Below are 15,313 nucleotides of genomic sequence, written 5' to 3'. Positions count from 1 at the left end.
ATTAGGCTCTCCTATCTACCTCCCACATTACAGCATTTTTCTCAATATTTTCCTTTCAATGCCTTTCAGTGAAAGCAGACATCATGTTTGTCTACATCCATATTGTATCCTTACCGTCTACTATTCAGGTATTCTCTAGTGTTTTGTTTGGGACAAACAAAATTGGACTTAATTTTGAGGTCAAATAAAATAACTATTAAAAGTAGTGTATGTGATCCGGGCATCGGTGGCTCACAGCTGTGATTGTAGCTAATCAGGAGGCTGATATCTGAGGATCATGGTTTGAAGCTAGCCTGGGCAGTAAAGTCCATTATACTCATCTCCAATTAACCATCAAAAAGCCAGAAGTGGAGCTGTTGCTCAAGTGGTAGGAAAAAGCTAAGGGACAGTGCTCAGACCCCGAGTTCAAGCCCAAGCCCAGTTCTCTTTCTCTCTCTCTCTCACACACACACACGCAGTATGTATCCCGGCCAGATTCGTCATTTTCCCTATTTTAATCATTCTATGTTCCTTGTCTTTTCGTTAGTGGTTCAATCCCATCTCCACTAGTCCACGCTGCTACGTTTTTCCATTAAAGGACAGTCTTCTCTCCTGGTTCTCCTCAGCCCTATATAAGACGCTACCTTTCATGTCACATGAGCAAAGTGTGAGGGAAAAAATCTATTCTCATTTTTTCCCCTCCAAAGATCAGTTAGAGAAACCAATGGACACTAAGATTGGCACAAGACCAAGACATCAGTTCAGCAGGCTTTGCAGCCTTTGCGACCACCCGCAGATTCAGTTAACACTTCCTGCCCCCTTCCCCGGAAACGGAAAAAGGAAAGCGGCGGAACCCCCCTTTGAGGGATTTGTTTCCTTTAAATTTACCCGTTGAGTGAGTCGCAAGGACCGGCGCCGACTGGCCTGTAGAACCGTCCCTCTCATCTTGCCAGGCTTCCCATTGGTCCGCTCGGGCTCCGCCCCCTGAGCAGGGCGGGAGATTCTGTGAGTAGCGCATCCTAAGCTCGAGCAGAGCTTTGCGGGCTTTCAGTTTGTGTCCGCGGCGGCCTGGTTTATGAGAACTCGGCCACTGAGGTTCCGGCCGGAGCTGCCTTCCCGGCCACCGGCCGCGGCTCAGCAGGGCGGCAGGAACCGCGCTCTCGGGAGACCTAAGCTCTGGGGACACCTGCTTCTCAGTGTTGCCGTAGCTCCGGACTTGCGAGGTGAGTCCTGGCGGGCCCGGCGCTGCGCTCAAGCCGGGGTTCCCGCGAGTCGCAGGACTTGGCTGGACCCTCGGCCGGGGAGGGCCTCCTGGTGCCTCCCTCCTTGCCTGCCCTTTGCTGGGCCCGAGTGGCGAGCAGCCGGCTAACTGGACGGCAGAGGGAGGCGTGCGGCCGGAGTCCGTCAGGAAGTGAAGGGGTGAAGAGCTGGGTCTGGGAAGACCGTTTGTCAGTCTGTCTGACGGGGCTAGGCCTGGTGGGCTAGCGACGCCCGGGAGCAACCTGGCTGCCTCCCGCTGGTAAGAGAAGGGTAAGTAAGGATCTGTACGGAAAGTGGAGTGCTCTGTGAGAAGGTAGGAATCACGTGCCAACACTGCCTCCGGGGCTAGAACTTGCGTGGATGTTCCAGACGGGTCCTGTCAATCCCACCCTTGATCGGGGACACTGCTCGGTTCTAAAATGTTGATACAACGGTTATCTTTCGGTAAGGCTTTTTAAATGAAGGGTGCTGAAACATTGCTTTGCATGTTAAAGTTGAAATCCTAATAGAACCATTACGCTGGTTAAATTGCAGTCTCAGGATAAACAGCATGACCCTAAGTACTGTTTTGTAGTGGCTTGAGTGTTAAATGGACGTCACTCATCACTTAGCGCTTTCTCCATTAGATGCATGAAATGCAGAGATGTGTTTGGTTATGTTGAAAAGTGAAAAATACCAATACGAAGGAACATTTAGTGAACACATTGTCAGGCAAATGTCATTTTGTTGCTGCTTGAACGGGGTCTTGCTATGGTAGTCCAGGCTGGCCTCCGTCTTGACTCAGCCCCCTGATTACTGGAATTACACGCATGTATCACCACACCGGCTACACAGTCTTATTTAATCTTCATGACCTTGGACAAAGCCATACAGCTGTGCAGTTGAGATTAGAACCCAAGTTTATCTGATATTACTATTGGTGCTTAACCACTAATCTATACTGCCATTCTTTTTAACAATTGCATTTTTAAAAATTGTATTTGCATCCAGAGGAAAAAGTAGTTTACTATGTATTTAACTACTTAAAAGAAATTAACAGCGGGTCTCCAGTAGATCAGTTAGCTACTCAGGAGGCTGATATCTGAGGATGGGGGTTTGAAGCCAGCCCAGGCAGGGAAGTTCTTGACTCATCTCCAATTAACCACCAGAAAGCAGAAAGTGGCCCTGTGACCCAAAGTGGTAGAGTGCTAGCCTTAAGTGGAAAAAGCTCAGGGATAGTGCCCAGGCCCTAAGTTCCAGACTGACTGAAAAAAAGAAACTGACCTATAAACACCTATAGTATTATTTTGAAAGGTCTTAGGTGTTCATGATGTATATTTACATTGTGTAATTGTTAGTGCTTTTTCAGGACCTTTGGAAAAGAGTTTTCTGATGAGATTACTTCAGTTGTGATTTTTGTTTGTACTGCATAGTTAAGTGCCTTAAATCTAAAAAAGGATGTTGTGTAATTGCATTCAGCTATAAACAAGAACTGAGTTAGGCCGCTTCTGCCAAGGCAATTAATATGCTTCAGGAAAACTACTTGGGAGGCTGAGATCCTGAGGACTGTGAGTCAAGGTCAGCTTGGGCAAAAGAGTTCAAAGACCCCCATCTCAACTGAAAGTAAGTGGGTTTGGTGCTGGGTGCCTATCCTAGCCACAATAGGGATTGAAAAAACAGAGGATTGCTATCTAGATCTATGACCTGTCAGAAATTGAGACCTTATTGCAAAAATTACATACACAGACAAAAGGCTGAAGGTCTGCCTGGCTCAGCAGTAGAATTCCTGTCTAGCAAGAAAAGACCCAAGTTCAAGCCCCGGAAAACACACACACACACACACACACACACACACACACACACACACACACACACACACACACACACACACACACACACACACACACACACACACACACACACACACACACACACACACACACACACACACACACACACACACACGAGTGTGGCATATCACACACACACAATACCACACACACACACAGAGTGTGGCATATCACACACACACACACAATACCACACACACACACACACACACACACACACACACACACACACACACACACACACACAGTGTGGCATATCAGGCCTGGTGGCATATGCCTTAATACTAGCACTTGGGAGACAGAGGCAGGAGAATCTCTAGTTCCTGGGAAAACTGGGCTATGTAATGACACTGTCTAAATAAAATAAAATATCTTAGGGAAATTGCCCAATACAATATTCGTTTGCCTAGAGTATTTGCTTTTAAATATTTTCCTGAAGATCCATCCCCAAGAACCTCCAAGCTTTTGCCAATAAGAATTATTTGACTGACCTTTTTTGACTTACCACAAAGCTCAGGGCCAAAGTCCTGTGTAAAACTTTGTTTTTTTGCTTTTCTGAAATGCTTTCCCTGATCAAACTCTATTAATACTTATTTTGTTTACCATTGGTTTTGTTTCATTTGTTCATTGTTACTAATTCAGATCCTTTGTAGTACATAGCAATATGTAAATAAAACATTCAATCTGGCAACTTTTAAAGTATGCCTGATAGACCAGCTGTTTAATCTGATAATGTGAAATTTAAGAGAACAACAGAAGTCTTTGTATATTTTAAATTCTGAGATGTGGGAAAACAAATAGATAATATTTTGAATACTTTCCAGAGGCCAAAACAAGCAATTAAAATAACAGATTTTTATCACATGGTAGAAAAAGTATGCTTTGTAATAGACTGATAAGGAATTTAGCTGAAGCTGAGTTTCAACTCTAAAGCAAAAGTGTGCGCACTCGCACACACACACATTTTATATATATACATATATAGAGAGAGAGAGAGAAAGAGAGAGAGAAAGAGCGCAAGTTTTTTTGGTAGTTTGTGGAGATAAGAATCTTACAGATTTTTCTGCCTAGTCTTGCTTCAAACTATGATCCTTAGATCTCAGACTCCTGAGTAGCTAGGATTACGGGCATGAGCCACTGGTACCAGGCTAATTGTGTGAGTTTTGTTAAATACTGTTTAACATCAGTTTACTTATGTGAAAATTGGGAAGTTATACATACACACATACTCAAGTACACACATACTTGAAAGACTAAGGATGTACTGGTGGGTAGAGATGTGTCTAATATAGTACTTAATATATGACCATCACAAAACCTGTTTTTAAATATAAACAGATTGTTACATTTGTTTTATACAAATATGTAAGTGCATTAAACTTTTTCTCAAATATATACAGATTCCTCATGATAGAAAACAAGATTGTGACTAGAAAAATGGTCCAAGGACATGTTTTATATAATTGTGGATGAAGTGGTAGAGTTCTGTCTAGCAAGCACAATACTCTTGAGTTCAAACCTCAGTACTGCAAATAACAATAGCAAATTATGGCTGGTGGGTTCATTTTCTTTATATAACTCATGGAGTTATAAGATTAAATTAGAATGCATGTAAAGTACTTAAAACTATGTATAGAACATAGTAACTGATAGTCTTCTCTCAATGTCCCCTTGCTCAGTCTGGATCTTCTCAGTTTCAGGGTTCTCTGGCCAAAATGGTAATCGTCATTTTTGTCCTTTACTATGCCTTCATAACAGCTTTGTAGTGCTATCACCTTTATAACAAAATAAAATGATTATTATTTTTCTTTTTGGTCAGTGGTGGGGGCTGAACTTTGAGCCTGGGCACTGTCCCTCAGCTCTCTTCAGCTCAAGGCTAGTGCTCTACCACTAGAGCCACAGCACCACTTCCGGCTTTTTTCTTTTTGCTTATGTGGTGCTAAGGAATCAAACCCAGCGCCTCATGCATGCAAGGCAAGCATTGTACAACTGAGCCACCTTCCCAACCCCCCCCTTTTTCTTTTTTTGCTTATGTGGGGCTGAGGTATCGAACCCAGGGCCTCATCCATGCAAGGCAAGTGCTCTACCACTGAGCCACCTTCCCAGCCCCCCCCCCTTTTTTTTTTGTCAGTCATGGGGGCTGAACTCTGGGCCTGGGCGCTGTCCCTTAGCTCTTCAGCTCAAAGCTAGTGCTCTATCACACTTGAGCCACAGCGCCACTGCCAGCTTTTTCTGCTTAGGTGGTGTTGAGGAATTGAACCCAGGGCCACATGCATGCAAGGCATGCACTCTACCACTGAGCCACCTTCCCAGCCCATAAAATTAAGTTAAAAAAAAAAAACCTCATGAACGTCTTGATTTTACTCTGTTGTTTTGTTTTTCATATTTATTGACCCTGACAGTTCTTTTTCCAATTACAGGTGACTGAATTTTCCAGCTACAGAATGCATAGCACCTTAAAAGGTAATGAAACTGAAAGGAGTCATTTAAGTGTGACTGTTGTCAAAAATTTTTTTTTGTCAGTTTATCTGCATGCAAGTAACTTAGGGGAGACATTTGGTAGTTTTGTTACAAGAAAAGGCAAAATCAGGATTTATAAGAGAGAATGAGACAAGAATTCAGCTAAGATTCAGTGAATCTTAGCATTTCTTGGGGTAAACTGATTAAATAGCTGTAGTTTTAGGCCATTAACATAACAAATGTAAGCAGATTTTGTCAGAATAAGGGTCAAGAATGATGGAAGGGATGACTGTAATAAAGATGTATTGCACTCAGAAATTTGCATTTTGAATTGAAACCTCATTGTGCAACTATTCAAAAAATATTTTTAGGGGGCTGGGAAGGTGGCTCAGTGGTAGAGCGCTTGCCTTGCATGCATGAGGCCCTGGGTTCGATTCCTCAGCACCACATAAGCAAAAAGAAAAAAAAAGCCGGAAGTGGCGCTGTGGCTCAAGTGGTAGAGCGCTAGCCTTGAGCTGAAAAGCTGAGGGACAGCGCCCAGGCCCAGAGTTCAGGCCCCACGACCGGACCCAAAAAAAAATTTTTTTTTCTAAAATAAATTAAATATAAAAATATGTTGTCAGGGGGATTGGAAGGTAGCTCAGTGGTGGAGTGCTTGCCTTGCATGCATGAGGCCCTGGGTTTGATTCCTCAGCACCACATAAACAGAAAAAGCCGGAAGTGGCACTGTGGCTCAAGTGGTAGAATGCTAGCTTTGAGCTGATGAGCTGAGGGACAGCGCTCAGGCCCAGAGTTTATCCCACTACCGACCCCAAAAAAAAAAAAAAAATTGTTAGAATAGACAGAACTGATCAAGCTTTTGCTTGTCTAATTCTGAAATTTAATCAGTGAGAAACTGACTGTAGTGTTGTATAGATTCATATTTACTATTTAGTTACCATGATGCCTATAAAGCCACAATTGTAATTGCAAAATATTTGACAAGTATGCACTAAAAGTAAAGGGAGGACTTGAAAATTATCTGAGATAGGGGCTGGGAAGATGGCTCAGTGGTAGAGCGCTTGCCTTGCATGCCTGAGGCCCTGGGTTCGATTCCCCAGCACCACATAAGCAAAAAGAAAAAAAGCCAGAAGTGGCGCTGTGGCTCAAGTGGTAGAGCACTAACCTTGAGCTGAAGAGCTGAGGGACAGTGCCCAGGCCCAGAGTTCAGGCCCCACGACTGGACCCCCCCCCCAAAAAAAGAAAATTATTTGAGATAATAAAAGTATACCCAGTAAGCTATATCTTTTCTTTTTTTTTTTTTTTTTTTTTTTTGTCAGTTGTGGGGTTTGAACTCTGGGCTTAGGCGCTGTCTCTGCACACTTCAGCTCAAGACAAGCACTCTACCACATGAGCCACAGAGACACTTCCAGTTTTCTAGTGGTTAATTGGAGATAAGAGTCTTGTGACCTTCCCTGCCTGGGCTGGCTTTGAACCACGATCCTCAGAGCTCAGCCTCCTGAGTAGCTAGGATTATAGGCATGAGCCACCGGTGCCTGGCTTCTTTTTTTTTTTTTTTTTTTGCCAGTCCTGGGGTTTGAACTCAGGGCCTGGGCACTGTCCCTAAGCTTGTTTTGCTCAAGGCTAGAACTCTACCAGTTGAGTCACAGCACCACTCTTGTCTTTTTCTGTGTATGTGGTGCTCAGGAATTGAACCCAGGGCTTCATGCATGCTGTGCAAGTACTCCCACTAAGCCACATTCCCAGCCCCTAAACTATATCTTTTTAGTGAACAAATACTAAACGCACTCAAGCAATCATTTGAGTATTGCTTTTCTAAACTTTCATGTTAATCACCCCAATTCTGTTAGTGTAGTTGTTAGACAGATTTGAACCTTCTTTAACTGCACAATGTTTTCCTGAGATAGTATATTAGTTACTTGATTGGATTTGACTCTCAAATTGCATACTTCTCTCCTCCCCATACCCTGTTTTTAGAGAAAGAATTGAGTTGCCTACAATAAACTATAATAATACAATAATGTATAATACATCTCCTACTTTAAAATGTTATGTAAATAATATCAGCTATTCATGGCTCATGCCTGTAATCCTAGCTGATATCAATCAGGAAGCTGAGATTTGTGAGGATCACAGTTCAAAGCCAGCCCTGATTAGGAAAGTTTGTGAGACCTTTATGGTCAAATAATCACCAAATGGCCATGTGGCTCAAAGTGTAGAACACCAGCTATGAGTGAAGAAATGAGCTAAGGGACCACACTCAGGCCCTGAGATCAAGCTCCAGTATTAACATATAAACACACAAAAAAAGTTAAATGAATATATGTGTTTATTTTATGACTGACTAATTTATGTAGTGATTGGTATGAATTCTTTATCACATTTATTACTTCCTTTTAGGTTGGCCATGATGAGTAAAGTGGAGTTAAAGGAAGATCAGATGCTGGAGGTTCAATTTGTGGGCGATGATGATGTTCTTAATCATATTCTTGACAGAGAAGGAGGTACTAAGAGATTGAACAGTTGAAGAGATGTTTATGAATTCTTTCATTTTAGAAAACTTTGTAATACTTTATTTTGAAAATATAGTACGAAGTAGTTAATATAGAAAGGCTAAATAAAAGCTGGTTTTTAGTTTTGCTTCTTTCAATTTTTTATTGAAACCTTTATCAAAAATGAAATGCTTGGGGCTGGGAAGGTGGCTCAGTGGTAGAGTGCTTGCCTTGCATGCATGAGGCCCTGGTTTTGATTCCTCAGCACCACATAAGAAAAAAGAAAAAAGCCGGAAGTGACGCTGTGGCTCAAGTGGTAGAGTGCTAGCCTTGAGCTGAAGAGCTGAGGGACAGCGCCCAGGCCCAGAGTTCAGGCCCCACGACCGCACCCAAAAAAAAAAAAAAATGAAATGCTCAGTAGTAGTAATAAACAACTATTTCTCATTGTGATTCCAAATAATGTAATTTTGAACCACTCATACTTTCAAGTGATGTGTTTTAATTTATTTATGTAAATTGTAGGAAAATAGAGTGATCAATACTTTTAGTCAAGGGGAAAACACTGACTTACTTTCCAGCTTAAAAAAACATACCCAGGTGCTGATGGCTCATGCCTAGAATCCTAGCTCCTCAGGAGGCTGAGATCAGAGGATCCGTGTTTGAAGCCAACCCTGGGCAGGAAAGTCCTTGAAACTCTTATCTCTAATTAACCCCCGGAAAATGAGAAGTTGCACTTGTGGCCCAAAGTGGTGGAGTGCTAGCTTTGAGAGAAAAAGCTCAAGGACAGTGCCCAGGCCCTGAGTTCAAGCCCCATGACTGACAAAACAACAACATCCTTCTATTAAATTCTTTATCAAGAATTTATATTGGCCATGTTAATTCTTTTACTTTTCTTATAGGAGCTAAAGTAAAAAAGGAGAAAACGCAGCTTTTGGTTAACCCCAAGAAAATAATAAAGAAGCCAGAATGTGAACTGGAGGAAGGTGACCAGGAAGTCTTAAAGGATCAGAACTATGTGGAAGTTTTGGGAAGAAATGTTCAAGGTATTTGATGGTGTGGGTCATGGGGGTCACACAAGCAAAACATTTTCTTCAAGTTTTTCTCCACCATTTTTTGTTACTTTTGTTTGTTTTTAGACAAATAATCCTTAAATTTTCTACCTTATCTACTAGAGTTGTTGGGATTACAGATGTGTGTCATTACATCCAACTGTGATATTTGTATTTTTAACCTACTGAAAATATATTCATAATCCAAGGTATTTATTACCTTGACTTTGTTCAGAAGCAGTTAGCAAAAACATTCTTGGAAATAGTGTTATTCCAAACTAGGCAGATTTTTGTTGTGGTTTTGTTTTTGTTACTGTTGATATTATTTTTTCTTTCTTTTTTTTGTTTTGGTAGGTTTAGGGCTTGAACTCTGGGCTTGGGCGCTGTTCCTGAGCTCTTCAGCTCAAGGCAAGCACTCTACTGCTTAAGTCACAGAGCCACTTCCGGTTTTCTAGTGGTTTATTTATTGGAGACAAGAGTCTCATGGACTTTCCTGCCCTGGCTGGCTTTGAACCCCGATCCTCAGATCTCAGCCTCTTGAGTAGCTAGGATTACAGGCATGAGCCATGGACGCCTGGCTTATTTTCTTTTTAAGTGGTTGTACAAAGGGATTTTAGTTCACCAAGTCAGTTTATGAGTACAATGCATGTTGATCAATGTCACCCTTCCCAACATTCTCCTCCATCTTGTTTTGTTGTTTTTGAAACAAAATATAGCCCCAGCTAGCCTTTAAAAACCTTCCTGCTTCAACCTTTGCTGGGTTATAGGCATATAGCACCATGAGCTGTGTTGGCTTTTTTGTCTTTGTTTTTACACTTAAATAAAATTTCTTCCAGATTATACTTTAGAAATACTTTAAGACTTTAATTTTAGACTTGCATTATATTTTAGGTTGGTCTGGGTACAAAGACATAGGCCTACTCCAATTTGCTCTAAAAATAAAAATCAAGAAAACAAATCAGTATTGTTGATACATTGAAGCTGGGATGATATATAAAAACAAAAAACAGAAGGACTTAGCCAGACATAATGGTGCATCACTGTCATCACTCCTGCTTTGGGAGGCTGAGGCAAGAGGATTCTAGTCCAGCTGGGAAGGTGGCTCAGTGGTAGAGCGCTTGCCTTGCGTGCATGAGGCGCTGGGTTTGATTACTCAGCACCACATAAGCAAAAAAAAAAAAAAAAGGATTCTAGTCCAGGGCTAGTCTAACTAATATAGTAAGAAGCTATATCAAAAGGAATCAAAAGGAGAAACAAAACACTAGAAATCCTGAGGGACATGGATTTCCTGGTCTTCCTTCCTTTTCTGTGCATCTGTTCTCTTCTGTTAATGCCATCTATCTTCCTTATATATGTTCCTGATGGTCTCATTCTTAACCCATAAGTGTCTCTCATAGCTACTCTTTGATCTGTCATTTAAGCCATAAGTCTTACTAAGTTTCAGTTCCCAGTTTTAAATGGTCTGTTTTTTTAATTTCCCCATTCTAGATTCTCAAAAGTAGATTTAGATTCAGTTCAGGGCAATAGACTAGTACTCTCCATTAGGCTTTTTGGGGGCAGAGTAGAAACTCCTAACTAAACTATTGACCTTTTTAGTATATATTCTGAATAGAACTTTGTATTCTTAACTGTTTATGCTAGCCCTAAGAAGAGATTTAAGACTATTCAATGAAACAAACTTTTTTTTTTGTTTTTTTATTTTTTTGGGTTTTTTTTTTGGGTCCGGTCATGGGGCCTGAACTTTGGGCCTGGGTGCTGTCCCTCAGCAATTCAGCTCAAGGCTAGCGCTCTACCACTTAAGCCACAGCACCACTTCCAGCTTTTTTCTTTTTGCTTATGTGGTGCTGAGGAATCGAACCCAGGACCTCATGCATGCAAGGCAAGTGCTCTACCACCGAACCACCTTCCCAGCCCAAACTTTGTTTTTTTAAAAACTAAAAAAAGGAAAAAAATTGTAAAAACAGTGCTTCTAACATTTTCCATACAACAGCATACACAGCAAATAAGGTGCATTGGCCCTAAGACAGTTGCTTTGAGGCCCTAATTTCCTCTTCACTTCAGGCACTGATTGGCAACCTCAGCCCAGGGAGAATCAGTAAAACCCTGGACACATGAATACCATATCTTATTTCTGTACACTGGCCTTATTTTTGTCATTATCCCCTATGTTTCTTAGCCTTTTTTTTTTTTTTTTTTGATTCATGGTCTTAATATATAGCTGAGGCTGGCTTTCTCACTCTCCAGTCCTGGAATAATAGATTTGTGCTAGCTTTTTAATTTATCTATTTTATGCCAGTGCTCGGGCTTGAACTCAAGGAATGGGTGCTGTCCTTCAGCTTTTTTGTTCACAGCTAGCACTCTTCCACTTGAGCTATCGTTCTACTTCTACCTTTCTTGTGCTTAATTGGTGGTAAGAGTCTTATATTCTGTAATACATTGAGGTGCACACCACAATTAGCCTCCTAAGTAGCTAGGATTACAGGCTTCCGTCATTGGGTCATTGGTATCCGGCTTCATTCCCAGTTTTTTTTGTTGTTGTTGTTGATCATGGGGCTTGAACTCAGTCTAAGCAACTGTTCTTGAGCTTACAAAAGGCTAGCATGATACTACTTTTGAGCCACAGCTTCACTTCCCATTTTCTGGTGGTTAATTGGAGATAAGAGTCTCATTGACTTTCTTACCCCAGCTAGCATTACAGGTATAAGCCACCAGTGCCCAGCTCATTCCCAGCTTTTTAACCTTGTTTTGTTTATCATCCCTTAATTAACCTTTTGTAGGCTTTTTCTACTAATAACGCTGATAAAATTTTAACACTACATATATGCTGTATATCTTGTATACTATGACTTTTTTGAGGGCCATAGATCATTGATTGTAATACTAAAAGTTTTTTTCTATACTTCTTTCCTGCCAAGAATCAAATTTTATTTTTTTGCCAGTCCTAGGCTTGAATTCTTGGCCTGAGCACTGTCCCTGGGTTCCTTTTTCTTAAGGCTAGCATTCTACCACTTGAGCTGTAACACCATTCCGTTTTTTCTGTGATTAATTGGAGATAAGAGTCTTTTGGACTTTCCTACCAGTGTTGGCTTTGAACCAGCCTCTGAGTAACTAGGATTACAGATGTGAGCCACTGGTGCCTGGAAAAAAAACAATTTTTATTCTGTTAAGAATACCTACTTGCTAGGCGCCAGTGGCTCACACCTGTAACCCTAGCTACTCAGGAGGCTGAGATCTGAGGATCATGGTTCAAAGCCAGCTCTGGCAGGAAAGACTGAGACTCCTATCTCCAATAAACCACCAGAAAATCAGAAGTGGCGCTGTTGCTCAAGTGGTAGAGTGCTCACCTTGAGCTGAAGAGCTGAGGGACAGCGCTCAGGCCCAGAGTTCAAGCCCCATGACCGACAAGACAAAAAAAAAATCTACTATTGGGCTGGGAATGTGGTTTAGTTGGTAGAGTGCTTGCTGAGCATGCATGAAGCCCTGGGTTTGAGTCCTTAGTGTCATATAAACGGAAAAAGCTAGAAGTGGTGCTGTTGCTCAGGTGGTAGAATACTAGCCTTGAGCAAAAGAAGCTCAGGGACAGTGCCCAGGCCCTGAGTTCAAGCCCAGGACTGGAAAAAAAAAATACCAGTACTGGGTACTGGTGGCTCATGCCTGTAATTTTAGGTACTCAGAAGACAGAGATACGTGGATAATGGCTCAAAGCCAGAGTGGGCAGAAAAGTCTGTGAACCTCTTATCTCCAATTAACTAGCAAGAAGCCAGAAATCCAGCTGTGGCTCAAGTGGTAGAGTCCCAGCCTTGAAAGAAAAAGCTAAGGGACAGCCCAGACACTGAGTTCAAGCTCTAGTGTAAGCACACACACAAAATAAACTTGTTAGTTAGGATGTTGTATACACCCAAACAGTGTGAACTTTTTTTTTTTTTTGGGTCCGGTCCTGGTGCCTGAACGCTGGACCTGGGTGCTGTCCCTCAGCTCTTCAGCTCAAGGCTAGCGCTCTACCATTTGAGCCACAGCACCACTTCCGGCTTTTTTTCTTTTTTGCTTATGTGGTGCTGAGGAATCGAACCCAGGGCCTCATAAGTTTTAACCTGTATTATCTTTATTGTGAAGTATTTTTTTGTTTGTTTGTTTGTTTTCAGTAGTGTGGCCTGAACTCTGGGTCTGGGCGCTGTCCCTCAGCTCTTTAGCTGTAGAATAGCGCTCTACCACTTGAGCCTCAGCCACACTTCTGGCTTTTTCTACTTATGTGGTGCTAAGGATTCAAACTGAAGGCCTCATGCATGCAAGGCAAGCACTCTACCACTGAGCTATCTTCCCAGCCCTTGTGAAGTTTTTATAGTTTATAATTTTTTTTCTTTTTTGGGTCCGGTTGTGGGGCCTGAACTCTGGGCCTGGATGCTGTCCCTCAGCTCTTCAGCTCAAGAAGAGCTCTATCACTTGAGCCACAGCACCACTTCCGGCTTTTTTCTTTTTGCTTATGTGGTGCTGAGGAATTGAACCCAGGGCCTCAGGAATGCAAGGCAAGCGCTCTACCACTGAGCCACCTTTCCAGCCCCTAGTTTATAATTTTTAATCATAATGTATCTTGAAGATTTAGTTTTATTTCCAAGTTTTTAAAAATATTCTTTTTTTTCTCCTCATATGAGGGATTGAGGTCGTTATTTTGAAATGTGATTTAATTGGGAAACAAGATATTTATTACTTTTCTTAAAATTTTTTGTAGTGGTACTTAGACACTATGTTGAAAATGAACTATATAGCTTGTGGGTGCAGACAGGAGGAAAAACTGAGAGAGGGAAAGGCTGACATTGTCCAAAAAGAAATGTAATCTTTACCTCAATTATGTAACTAACCCTTCTGTACATCACCTTTATTTGTTTTTTGTTTTTTGGTTTTTTTTTTGGGTCCGGTCGTGGGGCCTGAACTCTGGGCCTGGGCGCTGTCCCTCAGCTCTTCAGCTCAAGGCTAGCACTCTACCACTTGAGCTGCAGCGCCACTTCCGGCTTTTTTCTTTATGCTTATGTGGTGCTGAGGAATCAAACCCAGGGCCTCATGCATGCAAGGCAAGCGCTCTACCACTGAGCCACCTTCCCAGCCTGTACATCACCTTTATAACAATTTAAAAAAAATTTTTTTTGGTGGGACTGGAACTTGAACTCCGGGCATTGTACTTGCCAGGAAGGTATTATACTGCTGAGCCAAATCTCTAGTTCCTAAATTAATTTTCAGGTAACATATCCCTTGTAAGTGAGAGGGGACAAAACAGTGAAAATACTTCCAGCCAAGTACATGCTGGTGGTGTGCCTTCGAATCTCCAGAACTGTATACGAATAATCCTTTTATTTGTGTTTTCTAGTAACAAAACAAATGAAGAACATCTTTCCATTATTCATCCTTTTGCTTTGTGTTGAAGTGTAACCTATAGGTCCCATTTACCTGGACTTACTTGGCTTAATTCTCATAATTTATTAATCCATCTGATCTGGAGGGGAAAAAAATCATTGTGTCTATTTTTTGTGTGCTAAGATTTGTATAAACAGGGCTGGGAAGGTGGCTTAGTGGTAGAGTGCTTGCCACGCATGCATGAGACCCTGGGTTCAATTCTTCAACACCACATAAACAGAAAAAGCTGGAAGTGGGTGCTTTGGCTCAAGTGGTAAAGCGCTAGCTTTGAGTTGAAGAGCTCTGGGACAGTGCCCAGGCCCAGAGTTCAGCCTCATGACTGACCAAAAAAAAAAAAAAAAGATTTGTATAAACAGGATCAGTCAATTTTCTATTATGTATTTTAAAATAGTTTATATATAAATATGTACTTTTAACCCTTTAGGCAATGTAGTGAGGGTAGAAATTTAAGTTTAGTCAAACATTTGTATGTGTGTGTATGTATATATGTATGTATGTATGTATGTATGTTCACTTTTTCCCTTTCCTTAAGTACATCTTGCATTTTCTTTTTCAGAATCCTGGAAAAATGGTTCTGCTGCAGATGGTGGGAATAAAGTTTACTCTTTTCAGAATAGAAAACCTCCTGAAAAGATGGCTAAATTAGGTGTGTTGCTTTTCTAGTATCTGCACTGATTATACCACTTACTCATGATTACCATGCATTGTATTCTCTAAAAGAAAGATTAAATGTTCTCTAAGATTTAGGGAGTGAGGTATTTGCTTAACAAAATAAAAAGGTGCCATTTAAAAGTTGCATTAAACACTCTTAAGTTTACTACATTTTATTTTGTGTTCA

At 41.4% G+C, this 15,313-nt stretch overlaps 1 protein-coding gene across 2 annotated transcripts in view; it reads left to right on the top strand.

Moving 5' to 3' along the window:
* Positions 1-1,008: 1,008 nt before the first annotated feature.
* The window catches only part of Orc2 (origin recognition complex subunit 2), a 52,180-nt gene continuing 37,875 nt past the window's right edge, over positions 1,009-15,313 (top strand). The window contains exons 1-6 of one of the 2 annotated variants that reach the window (XM_069995785.1): positions 1,009-1,202; positions 2,698-2,841; positions 5,489-5,531; positions 7,929-8,032; positions 8,920-9,063; positions 15,032-15,121. In XM_069995785.1, the coding sequence (XP_069851886.1) occupies positions 7,936-8,032; positions 8,920-9,063; positions 15,032-15,121 (331 nt within the window). In that variant the 5' untranslated portion in view covers positions 1,009-1,202; positions 2,698-2,841; positions 5,489-5,531; positions 7,929-7,935. The remainder of the gene's footprint in view (positions 1,203-2,697; positions 2,842-5,488; positions 5,532-7,928; positions 8,033-8,919; positions 9,064-15,031; positions 15,122-15,313) is intronic. The other variant, XM_069995784.1, reaches the window with a different exon arrangement.

This window comes from Dipodomys merriami, unplaced genomic scaffold (assembly GCF_024711535.1).
Source record: "Dipodomys merriami isolate MVZ:Mamm:240054 unplaced genomic scaffold, mDipMer1.0.p SCAF_49, whole genome shotgun sequence".
Taxonomy (NCBI): domain Eukaryota; kingdom Metazoa; phylum Chordata; class Mammalia; order Rodentia; family Heteromyidae; genus Dipodomys; species Dipodomys merriami.
Note: the sequence above shows the minus strand (reverse complement) of the source record. Positions and strands in the feature narration are given on the sequence as shown.